At 41.3% G+C, this 23,717-nt stretch overlaps 1 protein-coding gene across 4 annotated transcripts; it reads right to left on the bottom strand.

The window, feature by feature from the left end:
* Window positions 1-510: 510 nt before the first annotated feature.
* Window positions 511-23,717, bottom strand: adam23b (ADAM metallopeptidase domain 23b). Of its 4 annotated transcripts, none has more exons than XM_075479616.1 (26): window positions 23,487-23,717; window positions 22,676-22,893; window positions 22,279-22,355; window positions 19,143-19,206; window positions 18,268-18,350; window positions 18,070-18,133; window positions 16,528-16,600; window positions 15,909-15,976; window positions 15,671-15,736; window positions 13,812-13,880; window positions 13,226-13,392; window positions 11,650-11,734; window positions 11,477-11,564; window positions 10,362-10,413; window positions 9,477-9,576; window positions 9,322-9,393; window positions 9,145-9,231; window positions 8,977-9,057; window positions 8,751-8,801; window positions 8,576-8,639; window positions 8,352-8,457; window positions 7,194-7,313; window positions 6,903-7,071; window positions 5,739-5,850; window positions 5,172-5,262; window positions 511-2,337 (listed from the first exon to the last, which is right to left on the bottom strand). In XM_075479616.1, the coding sequence occupies exons 1-26, from the start codon at window positions 23,560-23,562 to the stop codon at window positions 2,292-2,294; spliced, it is 2,349 nt and encodes a 782-aa protein (XP_075335731.1). In that variant the 5' UTR covers window positions 23,563-23,717; the 3' UTR covers window positions 511-2,291. The 4 variants fall into 4 exon arrangements, with proteins under 4 accessions (XP_075335731.1, XP_075335730.1, XP_075335733.1 ...); XM_075479615.1 differs by lacking the exon at window positions 5,172-5,262 and adding an exon at window positions 4,242-4,332; XM_075479617.1 differs by lacking the exon at window positions 511-2,337 and adding an exon at window positions 4,243-4,332.

Raw genomic sequence — 23,717 nt, 5'->3', positions numbered from 1 at the left:
TTTAGAAATTTCATCCGTCACAAGAATGTTGTTTTAGACATGAACTGACTCTTGTCAGTGTCATGCTTTAAATGTTTCAGCATCATGTGGTTAATATGGAAAATGTCAAATGGAAATGGAAAAACTGTGTGCTCTTTCTGAGTTAACATCATGGTATCAACGTGTGACAAGCTGTGTGTGTAGCCATTCAGTGTGTGCTCATGAGCATTGTTCCCGTCTCCTATTTAAGACCACTTAGTATTCTAAAGGAATACGACACTGTTACTCTGTTGTTATGTTACTACAGTAACATTCAAAGTTGGCCCTTCTCTCACTATAACAGGGAGACGTCCCAAAGCTTTTAGCATTAACTGAAGAACTAACTCTTTAAACTGAGATGTAAAATGTAAGGGAAAAGTGGGCCTGTATATAAAGTATAACATATATGTAATGAGCGTAATCTTCTCTTGTGGAAGCGAATTAATTTACTCACACAAAAAAAGAAACAAATGCTCAGATAAAATTTGTCAAATTTGTTTATTAATGGATCCAACTGTACATGATGCAGTGAGAGAGGGACACTAGACGATGAGTAACATGGAGGATTACAGTGATGCCAGTGCTATGGCAGCACCTGGAGCACACCAACTATCAGCTGGACTGGAAATGGTAGTCCTGCACAAGGAAACTGTTCAGGCCTCGATATGTACAGGCACCATACAGTGTGTTTGTGTGTGTGTGTGTGTGTATGTGTGTGATTAAAAATATCAGACTGGATGAAAAACACACAAAAATGATTATCAGTTCCACAAATGTAAAAGGGTGCTCTCTTGCTTTTCATTGGAAATATTGACTCTGTCCTTTTTTAATTCTTTTTATTCACATGTCCGTCCACAGTTTGAAGCGAAATGAAAGGAGACGTGGGAGTAGCCAAATACAAAAGATTAGCTGAACGGCAGAGGTTTTTGTAATTCCTTGTCTACATTGATATCGCTGTTACCCATACTTTTGTGCAGTATCTCTCTTTGCATAGTAAATAAAAGTTAAATGTTTTTGTTGTTGACATGCACCTATCTTTTTTAGCATATTGTTCTTGCAGATTTTGGGGACTCCCATATAGAATTATAAGCCCACTATAGTGATTGCATGCAGCGTTACCAGAAGAGCTGAACTTGATTCCTACGAAGAGTTTATGAGAGCAAAAGGCTAAGCCAGTATTGTGGGTGTTGATGAGGACTGTTAAGAGAGACCTGGCTGGACAGGTGAGCGCCTGCATGGACAGACTTCATGCCCTCAGCAGTACGAGAGGCACCGCTAGCTGCAGACAGAGGGGGAAAGTGCTCTGTGTGCAACAACATCCATATGTTCGGGTGATTGGTTCTTTGGCTTTTGAGTCACCTCTGGAGATACTTCAGGGGGAGATCTTGTCAGATGTGGTCCCAGTCTGGATCCCTGTAGAACTGACATGCTTCTCCTCGACACCACAGCCGCTTTACAGCTGTAAATCTAACTGGATCAAATCATTTTGGCCCAAAATCTTAGTTGCAGCTTTTGTTCAATAGCTGTGCCAAAAACACCCGCTATACAACATGCCAAGATAGAAAACGAGCGCTCGATGTCCTGTGAAATAAGCCGTCAATTCCAAACCTGAACTCCTTATTTATATACAGTTGTGTGGGTGCGCGTGTATGTGTGTGTGTGTGTGTGTGTGTGTGCATTCACCATGTGGTCTGCACTGTCCTGATGAGTCCCCACATGCAGCACCTCAACATGAACAATAGGAGCTTGAACTGGATTTCCACCGGGTTTGGTTTTTAACGAGGCTTTCTCCTGCACTGTATAATTCCCTTTTTTTTTTTTTTTTTTTTTTTTTTTTTGTCTTTGTATGTTTTTTGCAGTATATTCATAGCTTTGGTAGCCATGCCGTACCCTGTAGAGAGGGCTCTTCATGCCAAGGGGGCCAGCAAGCAGCACACTTTGTGTGGATAATCATGCCAGGTGAGAAGATGGTGTGGATTCCGCCTGAACGCCTGTGCACTGGCACTAGAGGATGGAAGAGGAGCTCTGTCACTCCATAGAGGTCAGGGTGAAGGGGTGGGAGCAGGGAGGGATAGGGGGATACATGGGTGAGGTGGAGTTGAAAAGGCTGCATTTATTATGTCACTACGATGGAATTTGTTAAAATGTTCACTATGTCTTTTTCAAGTAAATCTAATGCCAAAGATCAGCAGCAATAAGTGCAGTCCAGTTGTCAGGTAGCCAACTAAAGAAGCCTTGGAGGAGTCCGTCTGCAATTATCATCTCTCCTTGAGTTAAATGGCCGAGGCGTTGGGGTCGTATCGCCGCTTCTTCACATTTCTTATGAGGAGAAGAGAAAAAAGAAGTCAGCATCTCTTATAATCCTGTCTGTAACACAGCTAGTGCAACCTGGACAAGCAACCGCACTCATCTCCACAGTTTAGAGTGGTGACCTCATGAGAAAATGCTGCAAATTGCTCTTTAGGTTATTGTTCTATCTAAGAGTGCCAAATGAAAATGTTCCTAGTGTGAACTTTCTGACAAGTGAGGTGAGGAAAGGCTGGTCCATGTTGGCCAGTTCAGCCTTGACTGAAACGGGGCAGTCAGAGGTATTTATAGACACAAACCTTTAAACCTCAATTTGTGATGATGTAGAATCTGTTTTTGACATCATTGTAAGAACACTTGACATTTTTATATTCCCTCAAGCGTCATGATTTGTAAGCCTTTGTAACCAGTGGATGGATGTGATCCCTGTACAAATCTTTATCTTATTCTGCAATAACATCATTTGAAACAGTTTATGACTATAAATACCCTCTTATTGCCTTCTTGCAGTCAAGCTCTGATTGGCTTGGGCGTGCAACAACAGTTTACACGGTGAAGTGTAGGAGACATGTCTCATTACCAGTTTTGATGGGAAAGACATTATTCCACTTAAAACAACCATCTAGGAGGAAAGAGCGAACATAAAATATACTCTACAGGGGAGGGAAAGAAGAGACAACCACATGAACAACGACAGCAGCGGCAGCAGCCACAATAACTACTACCAACAGTGGGACAACAACAAGTACGACAACAGGAGTGATGCATAACCTCCCCGTACTGTGGCTTGTTGTGGGGCTTCTATCACTCTGTCATGCACCTTTTCCAATAGTAGGCCAGTTGAAGGTGGCACTATTGCTGTGCGTGGGTCATGCAGTGCAGTGCGCCGTGTCTGTACCAGGTCTGTGAAGCAGGCAGCAATGGCAGCTGGTGTGGGCGGGTCCGAGAGTTCTGCTCTGCTCTAGGGCGGAGCCTGGCCATCCGGGTGGGTGTGGCCAGCCATGGCACAAAGGCTGCAGGCAACAAAAAGGTCCTGGCTTCTCTCTGTGTGTCTCTCTGCTGTCGCTATCACCACTCCATTTAAAGGCTCAGCCTCAAACAGTAACGGATTGAAAGAAAGATCATGGAAGTGATGAGAGGACGACAACTCTGGACCAAATCGCTGTGGGTGTGGCTCAGCCTTTGTGCAATGAACTGACCTCCTCCAAATCAACAAGTCAACATGCAGAAATGTTTTGGTTCTTAAACTGCTGTCTTTTCTTATTTTTGCTCAGTTTTGCTGACAACCATGATGCTTTGCTATCTGGCATGCTTTGGTGGCTGCAGGATTATTTGTCTCATTTAGTCCTTAGTTCTGTTAGATTAAGATGGTAACACCCCTGCTGCTCAAGACAGCAGGTTAATCAGCGGTAGACTGGAACTTAAAGTACACTTGCTTACTTCTCAGAGATCTTGTAAGGTCTATCTTTAGATTTCAGAGGGGAATATGATTTATTCAGGCTAACAGTGATTTCTTAAAACCATTTAAAAAGTAAAAGTTGAAAGTATCCTTTCCCCTCTGCTTTGTAAGAATCTGATTGTTTGCTGAGCATGCATGTCAAGCTTTGAGCTCTGCCCGTCCAATCAGTTTGAGGTTTTGCTACAGATGCACGGACCTCCCCAGTGTCTTTAAAAAACTCCTATTCAAATACATACTGAACTTCATCCGCATCCTCCTCTATAAAACAACTAGGACTGCATTTCAGTTGAGCATTGTGCTGTTTTCACCAGCGTCTTGGTGCAATAGGGTTTTTCTCATGGTTTGTGTGTTGTCCACCCTGGGGTCCATATTCTGCAGCAGGAGCTCAAACCCTGGTGTCTAGAAGCAGCAGGGATGCTAAAGTTACAGCAGGAGAGGCATGCGGCGTGTTGCTTACTTAAAGCCCCATCCAGTCCCCCCCAGCACTATGGCAGCCACAAGGATGGCTCCGGCGATGGAGCCTATTATTAGATTGGTGGCACTAGGACCTGTAAAGGGTTATGGGGAAAAAGACATGAGTTTCTATACTCACTTACTGTATTACTGACATGTAACTATACAATGACGATTTCACATGGAACAGAAAACATACCATAAGTTTAATATTACAATAAAATGACCGAATCTGAGAATGCATGCTTTTCAGCCCCCTTTAGTATGTAAAGTGATTTGAATGTTATCAAGCCAACGCTCTGGAAAGGTTTACATTTATCTGTTGTCAGTTGAGGTGGTGGTTATCAGTGATAATATCAGTGATTTCTGTTAAGGTTGTGCAGAGAACTAGCCCCTGGATTTCCATCACTGAAAAGGCTTTCTTAAACAGGGATTGACAAGTGTTATATGTGTATGTGACCTGCAGGATGAGCAGTACAAAATGTTTTAGGGGTCCCAGTCACCACACTGCCTCCAACTGATGCTCAAGCCAGGTCACTAACTAGACACTTCTCAGGACTATTTTCATCTAAATGCCCCACATGCCCCAGAAAGGAGAGGATCACAGGAGCAACCACATGACGACTAAGAGTAGGAGAGAGGAAAGGGACGAGAGAAGAGGGAGAGGGAACATGAAGAAAGAGGCTTGTAGTAATGGGGAACAACAGGAAGTGGCAGGAGAAGAGGAGGAGGAAAAGGGAAGGGGAAATCCATCAATCAACCACACGACACCGAAAACAACCAATCACATGACAATTATATGGTCATCAACAACACACAAGAAAACACAAAGCCACCGGGACGCACACACGGGCTCAGGCCGGCTCACGAGACCGCCCGCACACTGAGGCACCACTATGAGAGGGAGAGCTGTGAAAGGGTTAAAGATGCTTACTCTATTCCCCACCCTGTGCCTCCAAAAATCACCCCCAGGGCCAGAATGGTCCCTGCTACTGCCCCTATCAGCCTGTTAGTGGCCACGCTCACTGTGCAGAGGGAAAAGGAGCATTATTACCACCCTGTCAAAAACAAATAGCAGGCTTCTGCTTCAGAGTCATGGATGAAGTAACAAGGTTCCCTCCTATGGCGCTTCCCACCCCCTAAAGCACCTCCCATTGCCACTGTGGTCAAAGTACCAGTGTACAGCTGAACTGTGTGTTCATTTCATTCAGAGGATTAGAGCAAACAACTCTAGCACTCTTTTTTTTCTATTCTACATAAACCTCCTCTTTACACTGGAAGTCTTTACGACCCTTGTACACCTGTGAAACCCTGACTCAGGAATCAGAACTGACTCACATGTAGCAGTGAGACTCTCCGAATGAAATCATAATATTGTACATTAACATTATACAATAAATGTTCGATCAGTCTTGACTGAATTAAAAAAGAGCATATCAAGTTGTGTGTAATTCTTTTTTTTTTTTTAGATCGCCAGCTGCTGAAAGAGGTAGAAACCGACCCTTGGGTTCTTCATCCGGTGTGATATCAGGCTCTTTCGGCGGGTCAGGCATGCTGCAGTCTGTCCCCGCCCAGGTGGTGTCACAGGTGCATGTGGCTTCATTGTTGCACACCTGTACGGATCAGATGGAAATAAATGAGGTAATGAGGGGAAAAACAAAACTGCTGACAGATCTGGTTTATTTTGGGTAGCTCAAAAGGGACCATTCCCAGCAGCCATTCCCAGCATCACATTTTTAACAATTTAGCTTTTTTTTGTTGCCATTTTCAGACAGGCAAGCCCGTTTCTTACAGCGCAAGCAGGACTTAGTTGGGTCAAAGTAGAAGACAGTGAAACATAGCACGATTAAATCCAATCTTCTTCATGGAAAACATGTTGTCATTGCAGGGAAAATGTAGATTGAATTGAAGAGAATAATAATGAAATAATCCAAAAAAGAGAAATGATTTATTTTTCCTTGACACTAACAAATATACTAATAGGTGATATGAAAGACATTAATAATGATCCAACTCAACTAGGAGTTGCCACATATGGACAGTATGCCAAATTACCACATTAACAAATTGTGACCAACGTTATCAGCATGTAAGTTGGCTTCATAAATATAAATGCTAAATGAACCGAAATGGTGAATCTAACTACTGCTGTTATTGTAGTTGTTGTTGTTATTGTATGGTCAGTTCTTTCTTTTTGCAACATGTATTCCTGTGTCATTCACATTCTCTCTGTCTCTCCATGACATATATATAGTATATGTAGATGTAGTGTCTTTTTGTAACCTGCCTTGAGTGAATCTTTGATCCTTTGGAACGTTTTTTTATATTATGTATTTTTTCAAATTGAGTATTTACATACATTTTATCATATATATAATATATAATGATAAATAATTCCTGTGGGATAAATAAATATTTTTTCATTTAAGTTTTGTGTAATGTTGTGTACAGCACTTTGGTCACCTATCGGTATGTTAAATGTGCTTCGTAAATTAATTTGAATAGATCTGATATTTGTTTTTTGTTTTTTTTAATGATTTTTTTTTTATTTTTAATGCTGCTGTAACTCATGAATTTCCCCATGAGGATAAATGAAGTTGTATCTTACCTTAAAAACAAATTATTTGTATGACACATGACAACCATCAGTGACACCAGGACTCACCCCATGGGCAGAGCACACCTGTCCATTAGGTCCAATGGGGCAGGTGCTCATGTTGAGTGACTGGATGGGCAGACACTTGTGGTCAAGGCACATCATTGACGGCCCACAGAGAGTCCCATCCTCCACGTAGCCTAAATCGGTTTCATCATCCAAAAGGACGTGTGCACCGCTGAGAGAGTAAGATGAGGACAGAGGAGGAGGGGAATCAAATCTCATATGAAAATGGAACAACAACGCGAGTATTGGAAAATCTGTGAGAATGAGGTGTTCCAATAAAGAAAACGTGTTTACGTGCACTGTATCACGTTGCCTTGGTGATTGAAGGAGGTGGGAGTAACATCTCCTTTCATCATTCCGATGCGTGGGATCCGCCCCACGTTTGTACACAACAGATAGCCACAGAACACATCACTGGAAAAGGCGAGGAAAGAAATGCCACTTTTTAATCTGATGTACACTGAGTTCCTTCAGACTCGTTCATGTCCAGCCACGCACATCAAGGACAAAAAAGTCTTGCTTAGAACAGGGAAACTTTTAGAGAGATATTTTGTTTGTTTGTCCCTTCCCTCTCCCCACTTGTTCAATCCAAGTGGAGGGAAGAACAAATTAGATAACTGCTGAGGGCTTTAGTTTGAATTATCTGTAACAGAAGCTAAGCTTTTTTTGACATTATATTAGTCGGATTTGTCATGATAATGATTCTGTAGACATAATAACAGTCTTTTGCTGGGAATGATGCTTATCAGAGAGATTGTATCCGTCGTATGATTTTACTTAACATACACTTTTGTTTTTATTAACATTGCACATATCATTTTGTCATGTAAGCATTTAGCAGAAAAAAAACCCAAAACTTTTGTGGGATGTGAGGATTCTCAAAACAACCCCTGCACTGAAAAAAAAAAATTAATTATTTTCCTTCACAGGTGGGAGATTTTACATTTGTTTCCCTTTGTGGAAAAACTTCTATTGCTCTAAAACAAGGGAGAAAAACACATTTTTATACAGATATGTAAAATATGATCAGTTTGCACCAGTAGCCAGTTGCTGTTGAGCTGCAGCTGAACCGTCTATAAAACAAATACAATTTCATACTCAAGTATATATTTTTTCAGGAACTGAAAAGTGTATATGAAGTGTATACAGTAGAATGGACCAGGATCTGTTGAAAAAAATAACTAGGAATCTTATCCCAGATCAAGAGGCCACTGTAATCTCAGAATCTTTAAACACACCCTCATGTGCAGACAGCTTAATACAAAAGTCCTGTTCCTCTAACAGAAAGGTGCCAAAGGAAGCTGTTTAATGTACTGTTCAACCAATGAGACTTCATATGTACACACTGGTCATTTAAACACCATCTTCTAATAAATAACTTTCATTGTAATATGTATAGATAAAATGAACTAGTTACTGTAATATCCTGCAACATTTTCATTTGAAACTCACTGTTTGCTACACTGGACCCATCTCTCTCCATCCTTTCCACAGTTGCCCTTTTCTGTTCCTTCTGTGTTCAGCTTCTCGTAGCAGAACTTTTCCGAGCCTCCAGCCTCTGAAACAAAAAGAGGAGGGATCAGCTTCAGAGATACGGGTGACAAAAGCCTCTTTTTAGCAGCTTTTGACACTCTACAAACATAAACCAAAGTGAATCAACGGTGTGATAGTCTTACTTGACCCCCAGATGTATTTACACTGGTTCTCTCTGGTCTTGCATTCTCCATTGTAGCAGCGGCCCTTCAGTCCAAAAACAGAGTGAATTTACATGCTAAGTCCGCTGTTCTTAAAACCACTTTTCTGCTGCATGACTGCTCCTGTTTGGACCAAACAAAAGTCCTTGTTTCGTACCTGGTTTACCTGACAATAGTAACCATCTTGTTTATGCAGGTTGGGAGGACACTGCAAAGTCACAAAACAGAGCACATCTTCTTAACAATCCTCTTTAAAATTTCACAATACAAGAAATTAACTACTGAATCCATAACAAATTAAGAGTGCAACACACATTTTTTAATTCCCTCCATTGGGGGATGAATAAAGTATTTTTCTATTCTATTCTGTTCTATAAGAACACCTGTCCAGAGTCTCCAGTGCAGGTCTCTGAGATGTCACAGTCGTTCACAGCATAGCGGCAGCTGTAACCTCGTGGGTAGAACTGGCAAGAAAAGGAGAGGAGAACGATATTAAACGGTTTCATTGACTAAAAACCACCATTTACTGTACTTTAACATCAAGTTCATACCAGACATGTGTTATTGCAGCATGGTCCATCGCTGCAGTGTGCCCCATTGGCGAGTGAACACTTCTTGCAACATTCCTTGTAGCAGTCCTACAAAATAAGGGGAAACATTTCACTTCATTTGAACAAACAAGACCACAACAAACAAGACGTTACATACAGGAGTAAAGAGAAACTTACCGTTCTCATTCCGCAGTCACACTCCTCTCCCACTTCTACAAACCCATTCCCACAATGTGCTACTTCAAACAGCTGCCAAAAGAAAACCAGACAGTGTAAAGGCGAGCATGTGTTGTTTATATCAGCTCTGAGGTGTGGATATGTCGGCATCTAACCTTTGTTGGCCTGTTAAACAGACACGACCCTCCGCCTTTCAAAAGGAACTCCTTGTAGTCTGAGATGCTGCATTTTGAGAATTTCTGTGGGTGCTGGACTCTGAAGAGGCAGAGAAGAGAGAGAATTTCACGGTCCAGCCAGAGAGGACGGAGCCCTGGTTCTATATTATGAGAATAGCTGCAATTCTATTAAAAGTCCTCATTCTTTCTAATGAGGATTAGTTCATTGTTGTTTTTCAGTCAAAGTAAAAAATACATTTTAAACTTTTGCTCATTAAAAGTCTTCTAAACAACAAGGGAAAATTACAAGAAAAAGATCAAAGCAAGAACCAATTTACATTCAGGTCCAATTATTCTAACTTATCAGCAACTCATCAGGGACCCCGTGAGCATTTGGAGTCATTACTGGCTGAACTGCAGCCCATTTTCCTTTAAGCAAAATAAACACAATATCTTATTTCTGCCACTGAGGACCTGTTCATCGTTACGTTCCTCCGACGTAACAGAAATTCAATGAAAAAAAAAGAACAAAGTCACAGTTGCGCTGAGACAAAAAACACAAGATGACAAAGATTTTAATTAGTAATTAGTGATAATCATAAAATCAAATTCTGACTAATTTATATTTAATATGTAGCCTTTGTCTTCACCGTGTAAATGGGATTACTCATTTTCAAACAATCAACTTGACATTGAACAAGGATTCAGACTTAACTAAGAACACAAAACAAGGACTGTAATCGAACATCATCCTTCCTCATATTTCCAGAGTGGTGATTACTACATTACTGAGTGCACATGGACAAGGATCTGTTATTGAGTCCGCGATCCCTCACTTTGTCTGTGTGTGTTCGTGGGTGTGTGTTTGTGTGGTTTGGACATTACCCAGTGTCCTCCATTATGCAGCCTGTCCACAGGTTAGCACAACCGCATTCCTCTGCAGGAAGAGCGCAGAACAACCATTCATTATCAAGAGAAGCAGATAAGCCTGACATCTAAAGCACTGTGTTGAAAAACAAAGGATTCCTTCACCCGATTTCCCACTCACAAACTCGCCCTAATCCAGTTTTGGGACCAGATTTGCTGATGGTTAGCATGCTGGACCACTTTGGACAACTTTTTCCAAGAAAATCAGCGCATCTGTTTATCAGTTTCTCCTGGCAGTGGGGTTGTAAGGAGACAGTTTGCTCCAATTGGAATTAATAAAAAAAAAAAAACACATCTCTTTACCAACTTACAGTTAAGTAAATATGGTGGTGCAATTTTATCCAACAAAAAAGACGTGAAGTGCCACCAATGAGGAAAAGCAAAAGGCATGCTCCAGAAGCAAGTGTTTGGTTTGTCCATACGAGGCTACTGTAGAAATATGGAGGTGGAGCATGACAGACCAACTATAAGAGGACCTGTACTGTCTGTAGTTATAAATTGCCTCAACGTACAAACACTTATAATGATAAAAAAGAACTTAAACACAAGGCATATTTACATACTTACATTTAGGTGTCTAACTATGCCTGACATTATGGTTTAGAGGAGTACAACAGTTTCACCATGCTCCTGTTTACTGTTAGTGAATGTCAACCCCACAATATAACAACCAAAGAATAACGACACCATCAGCATTCAGCCTGGCTTTCCATAAGCCACGCTTTTAATAGGCAGATCTGTGCCACCAGCTAAATAACCTTATGGGAACATGAAGGCTAAACTTATAGCTCAAAGGAAAAGTATCGCCCTTTTGTGTTCCTCAGTAGCAATAAATAGATTTGTAAAGGTTGGTGAAAACTCTGCCTGCCAACAGAAAAGTAGCTTCCACTGAAGTGATAGAAGATGAAGCAGGAGAGTGACTGAATATTAGCTAAAAGGAGAGTGAACCTCAGACAGGCAGATGGTAAGTGGTGTCTTGCCATGCCATGGACCCTGTGAGATTGACCCTGACCAGCCTGTCATTCCTACCTCTCTTACACTAGTGGTGAGTTAACAAAATATATCATGTATACTTCTCTTGGATGCCGGGTCCCACTGGATGCCCAGGTTCTGCGCCAAGCTCTGGGATACAGACCCTACCATGGACCAGGTGGTGCCATACTGTGGGCACAAGAGACACCAGAGATTATCGAGCTGTAGTGATGCATGCACAGAGTGACACTGGATATTTGACGGTGAATCTGACCTCATTGACCCCCACTCCACGGTTCACAGAGCACATGCCTCCAAAGTATGCAGTGCTGCTTCTGCGATAGTGGAAGGTCACATTTCTATGGGAGTGATGGAGGCCAAAGAGGAGGACATGAACAACACATGGAGGGTTAAAAGCAACACAGAGGATGTACAATCAGATGTACAATGTACAATTAGTAAAATATAACCTCAAACGACGAGCAACGCTTATCATAAGAAAACGTCCTGTCATCATTTGCTGTATTTCACAAAAACTAAGTCAAAATACAGAAGCACTGTGTGAAAAACTACAGTAAGTGCACCCCATGATTCAGTATATGTAGAACCACCTTTAGCAGCAATAACTTGAGGTAATTGTTTTCTATATGATGTTTTCAGGCTCTCACATTGATGTCTTTTTGGTCCACCCTTCTTTACAACGTTGCTATAGTCCACTGAGTTTTGCATGTATTTGTGTGTGCAAATACAGCATTTCAATCAGGTTGAGGTCATTACTTTGACTGGACCATTGCACCACCTTGATTCTTTTCTTTTTCAGTCATTCTGTTGTAGATTTGAGTTTGGGAGAATCGCTCTGGTACTTGACCCAGTGTCAGCCAAGCTTTAGCTATCAGAGAGATAGCCTCACATTTGACTCCAGAATACTTTGGTGTGGAGAGGAGTTCAGGGTTGACTCAATGAGTGCAAGATGCTCTGGTCCTGTGGCTGCCAAACAAGCCCACAGTTTGTCCAAGCGCTAATATGCTGTGTTTGGTTTTATGAATCATGGCCTACATTACAAACCTCAGTCTTTGTCAGGGTTTCTGCTGACAACCCTTTTACCAGAAACAAGCTATTCTACTCCAATTTTTTTCTAATTGCACTGTTATGAACTTTTTAACACGCTTGCAGAGGTCTGTAGAATCTGAGATGTAACTTGTGAGTTGTTTGCAGTTAATTAACTTCTTGGCGCTGTGGTAACACAGACCTGAAATGCTCCAGATCAGCAAACAACCCAAACTTATACTTGAATAGAGATGATCGGTTAATCAAGTGAATTATAATAGCAGCACCTGAGTGGCACTCACCCTCTTCATTTCTATGGAAGCAGCAAAAATACACAAAAAAAAACATTTTCTCACTCGTATTTTGCATTTTGGCTTTTGTTTTTGTTGATAAAAAAGGGATACTGTGTAATATATCAAGTGCTGTCTTGACTTAATTTTATCACCTGGTAAGGACCAGATGTTTTTCTTTACACTTGAAAGATGGTGTGCTTTCTTTTTCACATGACTGTAATATGACTGCTGAAGAGGCACAGGAGTTCAGGCTGCTGCACAGTAAGAAACTTACAAAGCAAAGAGGTTCCCGTTGAACCTCGTGTTTCAAACTGACTGAACTGAATTAACTGAGAACAAAAAATGTATTTAGTAATGAAACGAAGATTTCCTCACGTTCTCGTCATTATTTTTGCATTCAAATAAAACATACCTCTTTCAGATTTTACCTTGTGATTCATAAAAGCAAATCACTAAGAATTTGTATACACCAAAGTTAAACTTCACTAAACAGCAATGCAGAGAACTTACGAAAGGAGCTGTACAGTATCGGCGTGGAGCTTGATGCTTTGCTGCCGGTATTTGGAGAAATCTCGCAGCAGTTCCAGTGGCTTCACGCTTATGGGGATGTGATCCTTATCTGTCCAGATCTCCACACCAATGAGCACCACGCGTGTATGCAGCTGCTCTTTGAAGATCTGCCATTGAAAGGTGCGGTGAATGGGAGAAATGAAGAAGGACACAGAGAGAAAAAAAAAACAGCACAGGGAGAGGAAAACAACACCAGGGGTGAGTTTGAATTTACTAACTGCCTGAGGAGGGCACACAATGCGATGTATAACACTGGGAGCAGGGAGAAATATGTTGAAGATAAGATGGCTTATGATGGGCTGATTAGTTTCTGCTGATCCAAATTGTAGATTTGCAGATGTTTTTCCTGTATGAACCTAGACCTGATCTAAAAGTCAAGAGACAAACAGATTTACTTGCAGGAGAGAACCTTAATGGCCACCTATGAAAATGTATACCTGTCGGAATATAAAATGCTAAATTCGGTTCATATACATAAAGAAAAAAGCTACACATTTATCAAAGGATAACTAAAAAGCTTACTCACACCATCCACAAGATTCACCACTGACTTGGCAAAATTTCTTGTGTGCTGCTTGTTCTTGTGTCGCTTATACTGCAGACAGAAACAAAAAAAAAGTCAAAATGAAGCAGCTGCAGAGTGATTTCATGGTGCACACTCCATGATGCGCAGTGTGCTACATTCAGCGACAATGCTCCCTCTTGTGGGAAAAAAGCAGGGTAGGTCTAAAATATTAATGAGTCAGTGCACAGCATTTCCTGACATTTAATCCTCGTGAACATTTCCTGGTTCAGGTCAATAAGGTCCACTGCTTTGTTTCAAGAATGCAAAATGTCATAAATAATGACGAGAGTTATTTATCTCAGCCTTGAATTCACTGCATATTCCATAGTTCAAATGTTTACAGGCACTTTTTGAGTACCCGGTTGCATTACGTTTACACTGTTTCGCTTGGGTCAAATGTTTCCGGGAGCCTCCAGAAAAATTCTGACAACAAATTGTTGGAATTTTGGCTTATTCCCAGTCTCTACTGTAAGGAGGTCTGAGATCTGTATTGATAGTCAAAAGCCTGCCCACTGGCCAGTCATTTTCGGTAGAACTCTTCTTCCCTTCCACATGACACCAGTTTCAAAACCTCTTTCACTGCAAGAAAGAGCAAACTCAGACTTGTAGCTAACAAGCTGACAATGGAAGTTCAGATTAAGATGTGGATGGTGAATAAGGCAGGCCTACTTGTTTTTTTTGTGTGTGTGTGTGTGTGTGTGTGTATGGGGGGGGCAAATGGTCGGCAAAAAAACATTAGCACTGCATTGACTGCATAGCATGTTTGGCCATCTGTTCTACCAAAAAAAAAAAATCCCATTTAATGCCTTTTTAAAATTAGCATACGTATATTTATTGTGATAACTGAGCTTTGATTCAGCCCAACTGAGCATCCCAACCACGAGATGATGCCACCAGCATGCTTCATAGTTGTTGTCGTATTTTCCCAGCAAAACAAGTGTCGTCATGGCTCAACGCTTGAGGGCATTTCTTCAGGAAGTATGCCCCCAAAGTGCAAGAACAACATGTAATTGAGTGTAATTTTCAGTAGCACACCCATTTTTTAAAGGTACATTTCGACCCAGCTCTGAAACAGTAAAAACATCTCCAACCGTATTAACCCAAATTATCCGAATGTTATACATTCCTATGGATTTTTGCTGTTTTCATTTGTGCTTTAGAACGTAACCACTTAACAATCAGAGATTTTTATTGCTCAGATTCAACCTTTTTTGCTACATCTCCTCATTCATTGTGGAGCTTGTTCGACCGCCCCAGCTTGTGGCTTGCGGTGTGTCTCCTCAGCTGATTAAAGTGGGCTTAAAGAATGGCTTAGTTTGAATGTTGGGTTTACAGGGAGTCACAACTATTTCCTGCAGCACAACTTTAGATTTAAGAGATTTTAGAAGACATTGTGGACACTAAACCTGAAATGACTGAGATAGAAACATGGAAAACAGATGTTGGCAATATTCAATCAAATCAGACATGTTTAGAAGGTTCTGGGTAATCTGAAAGTACCACTTCTTATTATTATTCTCCTACTAGAACTCGTTTAGCCCTTGGTCATGATATAGGCATGAAGAGGGACAAGGAAAGGACCCCCTATAAGATCTTAGTTCCTCAAAAAGATTTCTTCACAAAATGCAGATTAGGAGACAGAAAGCGCCTCCTTTCACAGTGGTAAGATGGCTGTGCAGTGGCGAGGAAATAAACTGTAATTACTTCAGTCTGCTTGTAAATATGTGACTTCAACAGTGTATTAGAAACTAGAGATTATTGAGCATAAAACAATGGAAGAAGTCAAAGCTGAAACTGAAACTTTCAGTAAAACGTCATACCATACTGTGGTCGCTGACAATCATGACTTCCATATACTTCATCTCTTCAAATACATTGCGCGGCATCTGCAAAACAAAACAGCAATGACATTGCACTCCTTAGCCTCCAATTTGGAACTGTAGCATCACCACAGCTTTGACTGTGTGTACACAAGCATAAAGGCATCATTGTAAACACGAAGGAGGGTGAGCTAAAGTTGATGTATCATCGCAGAGAAGGGTGAGATCAGAGACTTACAGCTCGCTTTTTCCTGCGCTTCAGCCAAGATAATTCATCCAGCTCCGAGAGGAGCTGCTCCTCCTCAACTGCAAATACACGCAAGGCAAGGAAACAGTGACTCTTCAGCACACATATAGAGTATTTGCAACTGTGTAAGTTTGTGTCATGAGTTAAACCCAACATTGATGGGTTTTGAACTTGAAACCTTTCCCAGAAATTCCAAAAACAGTTTCTCTTATTTTTGCCACTTATTATTAAGGTAAAAATGGTACAATCCTGTCTCAAAAAAAGGTTCAGATGCTGGTTAAAATGTTAAAGAAGATGTCATTTACATTTCAATGGAAACAGATTTTAGATAAACTTTTAAAGTATTTTTTTTTTAAGTATTTGGTCTATTTGACTTAATTCAAACATAATTCTGACACTGCAATCACCATTACAGTGAATTTCTCAGTTCTATTCACGAAATAAAATGTTAAAGTTTAAAAGCCATTAAAAAAATAGTTCAAACACATGTGCCCTTGAATGCTTTGGCAAGGAAGACAGTGTCAGGGCTTTTAGGTATGGTGACGGGCAGAGGCGGAGACTGATAGACAAGCTTATGTAAGATGATGAGTGACGGTAATGGCAACTTTACCATTTTCCTCTGAATCATTGTTCCATAGATCCAAGGCTGTTCTTCTTAGCTTGTGAGGCCTTGCAGCTGTATCCTGTAGGAGATAGGCAAGCATATGTGAAAGACAGGAGAGGAACTCGGACAGGCAGGAGGAGGCAAAGTGTACTGAAAACTGCTAAGTAAGAGCAAACTTTCATGCAAAATACAGTCAAACTGTGTTCATGAGGTGGAGGCTCCAAACTTTAGCTTTTGACTGATGTTACGACCACACAACCAGTTAGCATTTGGGCACAGAAATAGGTATCTGAAAAGTTAAAATGTGAGGCACGATAACTCTAATTCTAATTCCTATTAGTTGTATGTTTTTTTTTAATAATTTATTTATACCTTTACTTTTATCATTGAAATCATTTTTATGAATTATTTTGAGAGGGTGATAATTCAATACCATGTCCTAGAATAATAGATAGACCTTTTAGTCAAGAGGCTTGTTTTATATCATATATTTACAAACTCATGTGTCTTAAAAACAAGCTCCATCAGCAGCTTACTTTAGCACTTGCCCATCAGCCCCACTCAAGTGCATTTGACATTACATAAAAATGATATAGTATACATCTCATTTGCTTAATCTCCCGACAGAAGTAGATGGAGCCTAAAAGCTCTGACAGGCTGTCTGCAGTTATTTTTTTCTATTCAAGGGATAGGGAGGTCTGCTGTTTTTGTCAATTTCCATTGTTTCTGCTAAGCGAAACTAGCTCTTAGTTAAGATGCATTATTCTATATCACTCAATAGAGAGGTATCAATCTTCTCCTGTAACGCGCAGTGAGAAAATTGGAAAGCAAGGCCATTTAAGAAAGTCACGAATAACAAAACCGAGTCTTGTTTCACCGACGCAAAGTGTTTCTTATCATGCAAACTGAAATCTAATGAAATTATGATAAATGTCATGATATGGATTTTAACTACAACACCTTAATATAAAATACTGGAAAATGAAATAATGCCAACGATTGATTCGTATAAGGTGAAGTCTGAGAGAGTTTCCTCAAATGGTTGCATGAATTACTTTTTCTAAAAAAAAAGAAAATCAGGTTTGACAACACAACTCCTGCCAAGATATGTCATGCCTTGTCAAAATTTGATCACTCAATAATTGATCTAATGCAACAGCAGGATGGAAGGACACCTTGCAGTTCCCTCACATTGTTTGATGCTACGATTAAAGTCCTGAAGTACTAACTTGTGGTCGTGAGAAATAAATATGTTTCCTATCAGTGTCATCTGATATTTTCCTATCTCAATAAATCTGATTTTTTATGAGCTACTTAGTAAAAGCTAACAATGTAAGCAATGTCCAAACACCAGTAAAAATTTTAAAAAATCACACATTTTATTTTTTTTTATTCCTGAACAACCTTGAACAAAAAAAAAAATCAGGATATCCTTGACTGTGATCATGAAAACATTAACATTTCAGTTAAACCTTGTTCATGTGTGTCTGAGGTGTCGGGAAATTTCTCTGACATGTTTTGCAGCTCTCTGCAACAGGAACAACTTACAATTGAATGGGTTTGATATAAGGGCTCAATTAGATACACATGGTCTCCATCATCAAACATCCCACTGCCGAGCAGAGAGAGAAGAAAAGAGAGAAGCCACTCGATAGTGAGTCAGTGGGAGAGAAGGAGAACAGATGAATATATCCAGAGATATTCTGAGCACGTCAAGGATTGCACACGACTCTGCTGCTCACTTACTGCAACCCGTTGCAGGTAGATAAGGCCACGTGGGAGTTATCGTTCCCCCTCACCTGGCCGTGGTAGTAACAGTGCTCACCGCCCTGAGGGAAGAGAGTACAGTTCTAATGCAGCAACATGGCACAGCAGCTTTCACCATTACTCCGTCAAAGTGTCAGTTCTCTGCTTAACAATCGTGTCTTTGAATTTTCATGTGGTTCTAAGACTGTAAGAGCGTGTCTCACAGATGTCAGTTGGGCTTATTTGCAATGCATTCCTGCAGGGGGGTCTCAATCTATGCTTGTTAAGATGTGAAGTTAAAACCCTGTGTGGTGGCTCCTGGCACGACTTGAGACTCAGCTGTCAGACCCGGGGTGAGCAGGGGACATCCCCCTCCCTCTATCTTTTTTTCCTTACTGTCGCTTTCTCTCTGCCTCTCACACTTCATCCATCTCAGGCTGCACTGATACTGCAGAGTGCTTTCCCTCCCTCATCATGTGACCAGAGCTCCAGCAGGAGGCTGCAGGGGAGTGAAACCCTGCTGATTCAGCTACAGTATGCCCAGCCCAGCTCGATGCCTGAATCAGCAGCAGCAGGGGCCAGCTCTCACCCTTTCTTTCTGTCTCCTCCCTCTTTCTGCTCTACAAAACCATACTCTATCTATCTCTAACTCTAATCTATCTATCTATCTATCTATCTATCTATCTATCTATCTATCTATCTATCTATCGGTCTGTCTATCTATCTATGACTTTGCCAAAGTATGGTAAAAAAGCTAAAAAAAACAAAACTGCCAACAGCGCCAATCAAATATGCCTTGACTTTACTTCAGATAAAAACATCAGGGCCCGACTCCACCAAAACAATACAAAAAAAAAGACAGTATCCAACATTACCTTTGACAGGATAGGTTTCCCATCTTCGTAGTGGATCTCAACATAATCTGAAGACAGCAAGTCACTGATAAAAGCAGAGATAAAAAAACTTAACATAGTCAAGTTGGAGGAGTGTGATGCAGTTGCAATGAAAACACAGAGGGAGCCTGCCTTCCTGTATTTTTCTGAGTCACATTTTGTGGTTTGAAACACACAGGGAAAACTGCTTTGTTTGGCATTTGAGCAAGACTCTCATCACCACGCTGCGCCAGGATTAGTTTGCGCAAACACATCCATCTAAAAAGTGTTGTTGAGATGTGAACTGCCCTCAGGAAACCCTATGATGAATGTGCTCCTAAGGGTGATGATTTAACCCTGCCACATGCTGTGCAAACAACATCAGATTTTGGCCAGATGAGCAGTCTCTGAAAAACATGCAAACAAGCAACACTGTGATAAGATGCAGAAAGCTAAGTTGTTTGTTAATGTCGCAAAGGGGCCTGCAGTTCTGGCTTTAAGTCTGAAAATCTAAAGCAAATAATAGAGCTTCTCCCTTAGATCTAACAAAACCATACCACTGATTGAGGAACAGCCCAAATAACGGGAACAGAAACAAGCAAAACAAGCTGAAAGCAGCCAATGACGCTTCGTGTGATAAATGGCTATGAAGCATCAGCTTCACCTTGAACACAGCAGTCCTCCTGGCAGCAGCTTCTGCCGTCTGAGTCAGCGTCCCTCACCATTACACACACTCAATCTGTAAGCTGACTTCAAGAGACTGCGATATCTGCCACAATGGCGCTTTTTCTCCGTGTAACCTTGCAAATCAAAAACACCCTCCTCTTGGTGGACATGTAGTGTTGTCGCAGCGTGAACATTGTGACATTTCTGAGTGATGTTTAGCAGCACGTGAGCAGGAAGTGCACCATTATGAGAGGGGAGTCAAGGCATGAGCAGCATCTCTAAGTGATTCCTGAGTGAGGGGCTATTTTTAGCTTTACAGAAGAAGCAAGGCAAGGAGAGTGGGCCACGCCACAGTGTCTTGGTGCTTGCATGTGTATGGGGGGTTAAAGCCCTAGAACACGAGCACCGTGAGGTGTGTGTCTGCTTCAATGTCTGTGAGAGCTATGATAGCGTGTTGGGGCAACGGGGAGGGACTCCTGCCCCGAGGTCCCAACAGGAGACAGAGTGGCACATTGCAGCAGCAGCAGCAGCAGCAGCAGAAGAGGCAGCGAGAACGAGGTGAAGCAGAGAGGGAGGACCAAAAACTGCTGGCAGTTTGTCTGGCAACACATCTAAGGAAGTCTTGCAGCCACACACAAAGCTGCCATGCTGTTCATGAAACACAACAATCTGCTCCAAATCTTAATGAATAAAATGCTCAAAGGAAAAGTCAGCAGTACTAAAGTATTCCCGCTATGCCAACACTAAATGACAGTTTGTAGACAAGATCCACTTCCTTTCATTGCAAGATTGATAAAACTGGCTTAAATCATCTCTTTTCACCAGTGTGCAATTCCAGGTACAACAAGAGGTGAGCAGATAGAGAAGCACCCACTGGCAGCTTGCAGACCTATCTATATTTAGCTCAGTACTGTCGCAGCTACAACGCTAAGCAGAATTCAAACCCCGGTTCTCACACGAAAAAAAAAAAAAAGGCCTCTCAAAGACAACCTACGCACAACCAGCTGGGAATCAAGGTCACGAGCTATTCGGTTGTTACATACAGCGATTCCTGACAATGTGCGAAAAAAACATGTTGGATGTACTGTGTGGGTTATCTGGGGAACAGGATGAGAAAGTTATCTCCCCGCTATCCCACTCCAAACATCATTGTCTTTCTCATACAATGTGTGCACTCCAAACAGGACAAAGCCACACAGATATTCTCAGTAAATTTGTTTAAATAAGGCTAGCTGCTCCAGACAACTGTGTTGGCACTTCAACACAAACTACTGCAAAGACAGTTAAGCAGCCAAGTGTTTGGCTTCATGAGCGTGTTGCAACAGTAAAAAAGCAATACTTCCACTGTACAACTTCAGCTTAAGTCAATTCGAAATTACATTATTTTACAACAGAATCAAGCTTTAAATCCAATTTAAGGATCTAAAAGCCAGTCAGCATTTTTAACTGTTTGTATTCAGCCGTCATACATGTAGACAAGCTACTCTATGCAGGGAGTGAATCAATATCACTGAGTGGCTTGAATGGGACACTGATGGCAGACCACAGAATGATTGCTTCTCTACTCATTTCAATGCTTGCCTATTAAGACGTCTCCGTCTGCAGTCTGGCACCTGAGCAAAAACTGCTCGTGGCACTTTGAAACCAGCATGCTGACCAATTGAATTACAGTTAGCCTGATTGCATTATCTTCAGCTAATGCTGCATTGGTAACTGACCTGATATATGATACATACCATTTACAAACAACGGTCAGCAAATGATGTTTTCATCATTGTCATTTTTCCTTTAGCCGTTGAGCTGCACCGAAACTTTAAACTTCATTTTTGGTCTTTGGAGGCTCGAGGCAAGCTTCACGACACTTCTACTTTCTTCCATGTCAATTGTCTCACGCATTAACATTTTAGTATCTTCGATTTGAGTCTTGAACTGACTTTCAGATTTTGAATTCCCGTCAATGATCATTTTTTTCAACTTGAGGCAATGCACTGTTTAATTTTATTCTCGCTGATCTTTTCCGCCACGTGAATTTTCTAAAGTCGGTCGACTCAAAAATCAGCAAAACATTCCAATCGTAGCCTTGATAACATCTATTGTGCTGCATGATATTTAGCATATTATCTGTGGAGAGAATAGTGCCAGTGAGCTTGTTTCCGGCAGGAAAGTTTTAAACCCTTGCATGACAAAAGATACTGACATTCTGCCATGCTAAACTATTTCCTCACTGCAGTCAACATGTCCATGCTTGGTATGATCAATCAAAATCATTGGTTTAGTTTCCACCTGAAATGTCCTCCATAAATGAGGTTATTGTGGCTCTTTGGCATTTGTTAACTTTGTCTTCTCCACCTTCATAGAAGAGATTAATAAAAACATGCTCTTGTATAAAATATTAGCTTCCGACAGACCAAAGATTTAGCAGTGAAATTGATTCCTTTTGCTACTGCGGTTAAATTAGATGGGGAGGACTTACTTGTTCAGTGCTAGATCCAGAACAAATCTGGAGCCAAATGCCTCTAATTGGAAACTGGCTTGAGCCAGGTGGACGGTCTGTAGAGGAAAAGAAAAAAAAAAAAAGGATTGCAGCAGTGTTTACGGAGCAAAAATCTTCAAGAGTCTAGCATCCACCCCAGAGACATTGTAATGCAGACAGAAAGACAGAGTTCCTTCAGAATCACTCCAGTTAGTAGAGAAACATGTACAACATGTCTTTTAAAGTCATGCGTGCCTGCTTTGTCTCACACTGTGCAGTCATCTGACGTTAAAATCTTTTAATAAGAATTGAAATCAGCTTACAGCTTCAAAGCCTTGCTAACTTTTAATATCCCACAATCAACACCCCTCTTGGTCTCAGCTCAGTGTGAGCTTACCTGGCCCTCTGTGGCTTGGTTCTTGGCCTGGGTGTTCAGGTCATGGTAGGTGCTCTCCGAGTCCTCGTTTAGGTAGTAGATCAACCGCGAGGGGTAGGCGATCGCATGCTCTACTGCATGGTGGGTTGTGTTGTCTGTGGCAGGTGCTGCAGTTGCCTGTTGCTTCAGCAGTGCTGGCGCTGCATCCCTCTCAGCCTCGTCCTCTACTCCTTGAGTAACTGCAAGGGAAAGTCCGCCGCACAGACATGAGAAACCTGACTTGTCCACGCAAAGAGCTGTCATCCTGTGTTTCTAAAGCCTACTGAAGGAAAGTGGCTTCAGCTTTATTGGAAATTCTTCATGGCAAAACTCAGCTTCACGGGTTCCATGCAGCAGCAGACTGACAGCTACACATGACATTTAAGGTGATTCAGAATACAAAATATAAATGGCTCCTTTTCACTAAAGGCTTCATGTTAAAATGAAATCTTCAAATTAAAAGTCCAGCCGACTGTTAATTTTAACGTGGCAGTCAAACATAATAAAAATCACTATTTTCTATGAGCTGAACAAAATTATGCTGAGATGCTGTAGTGTGCCTTCATGCACCATCACGTTGGAGACGCCGCATATTAAACAGAATAATTCCCTGTGATATTTGGAGATAAACGCGAACAGACGAGCTCGCAGTGCACCATCAGACACAATTTTACCCAACACACAGAAACGGAAAGGCGTATCCAGCAACATGAAAGAGACCCATAAGAATAAGTGCATTTAAAAAAGAAAAAAAATTAAATCAAAGAAGCCAGCTGGCTATTGCAATACGTACCGGATGAAGCTAGTGATGGATGAAGCCCAGGCGAAAGGACGCTGACGAGCAAAGTGGCCAGAAATATCAAACGCATGATTCATATTTGATAACTGAAATATCTCAATATCAACACAACAACGCCGTTAATAGCTCGCGGCCCATCGTGGCGGAGGAGGTGCCGTGAGGGGTGGGGGGGGTCTTTCTTCACGGATCCATCCAGGAGACACCGGGCTCTGATGCTGCAGTAGT

The sequence above is a fragment of the Odontesthes bonariensis genome, chromosome 12 (assembly GCF_027942865.1).
Source record: "Odontesthes bonariensis isolate fOdoBon6 chromosome 12, fOdoBon6.hap1, whole genome shotgun sequence".
Lineage (NCBI taxonomy): Eukaryota > Metazoa > Chordata > Actinopteri > Atheriniformes > Atherinopsidae > Odontesthes > Odontesthes bonariensis.
The sequence above is the reverse complement of the archived record's forward strand: the minus strand, read 5'-3'. Positions and strand labels throughout refer to the sequence as shown.

Bases quoted from the DNA above. Each gene is read 5' to 3' on its own strand.
- adam23b (XM_075479616.1), bottom strand. From the start codon at position 23,562: ATGCGTTTGATATTTCTGGCCACTTTGCTCGTCAGCGTCCTTTCGCCT. The intron at 16,601-18,069 runs GTAAGTTGTTCC...TATCTCCTACAG, and splicing joins TATATCAAACCCATTCAATT to GATACAGCTGCAAGGCCTCA. The intron at 7,072-7,193 runs GTAAACACGTTT...TTACTCTCTCAG, and splicing joins GGCAACGTGATACAGTGCAC to CGGTGCACACGTCCTTTTGG.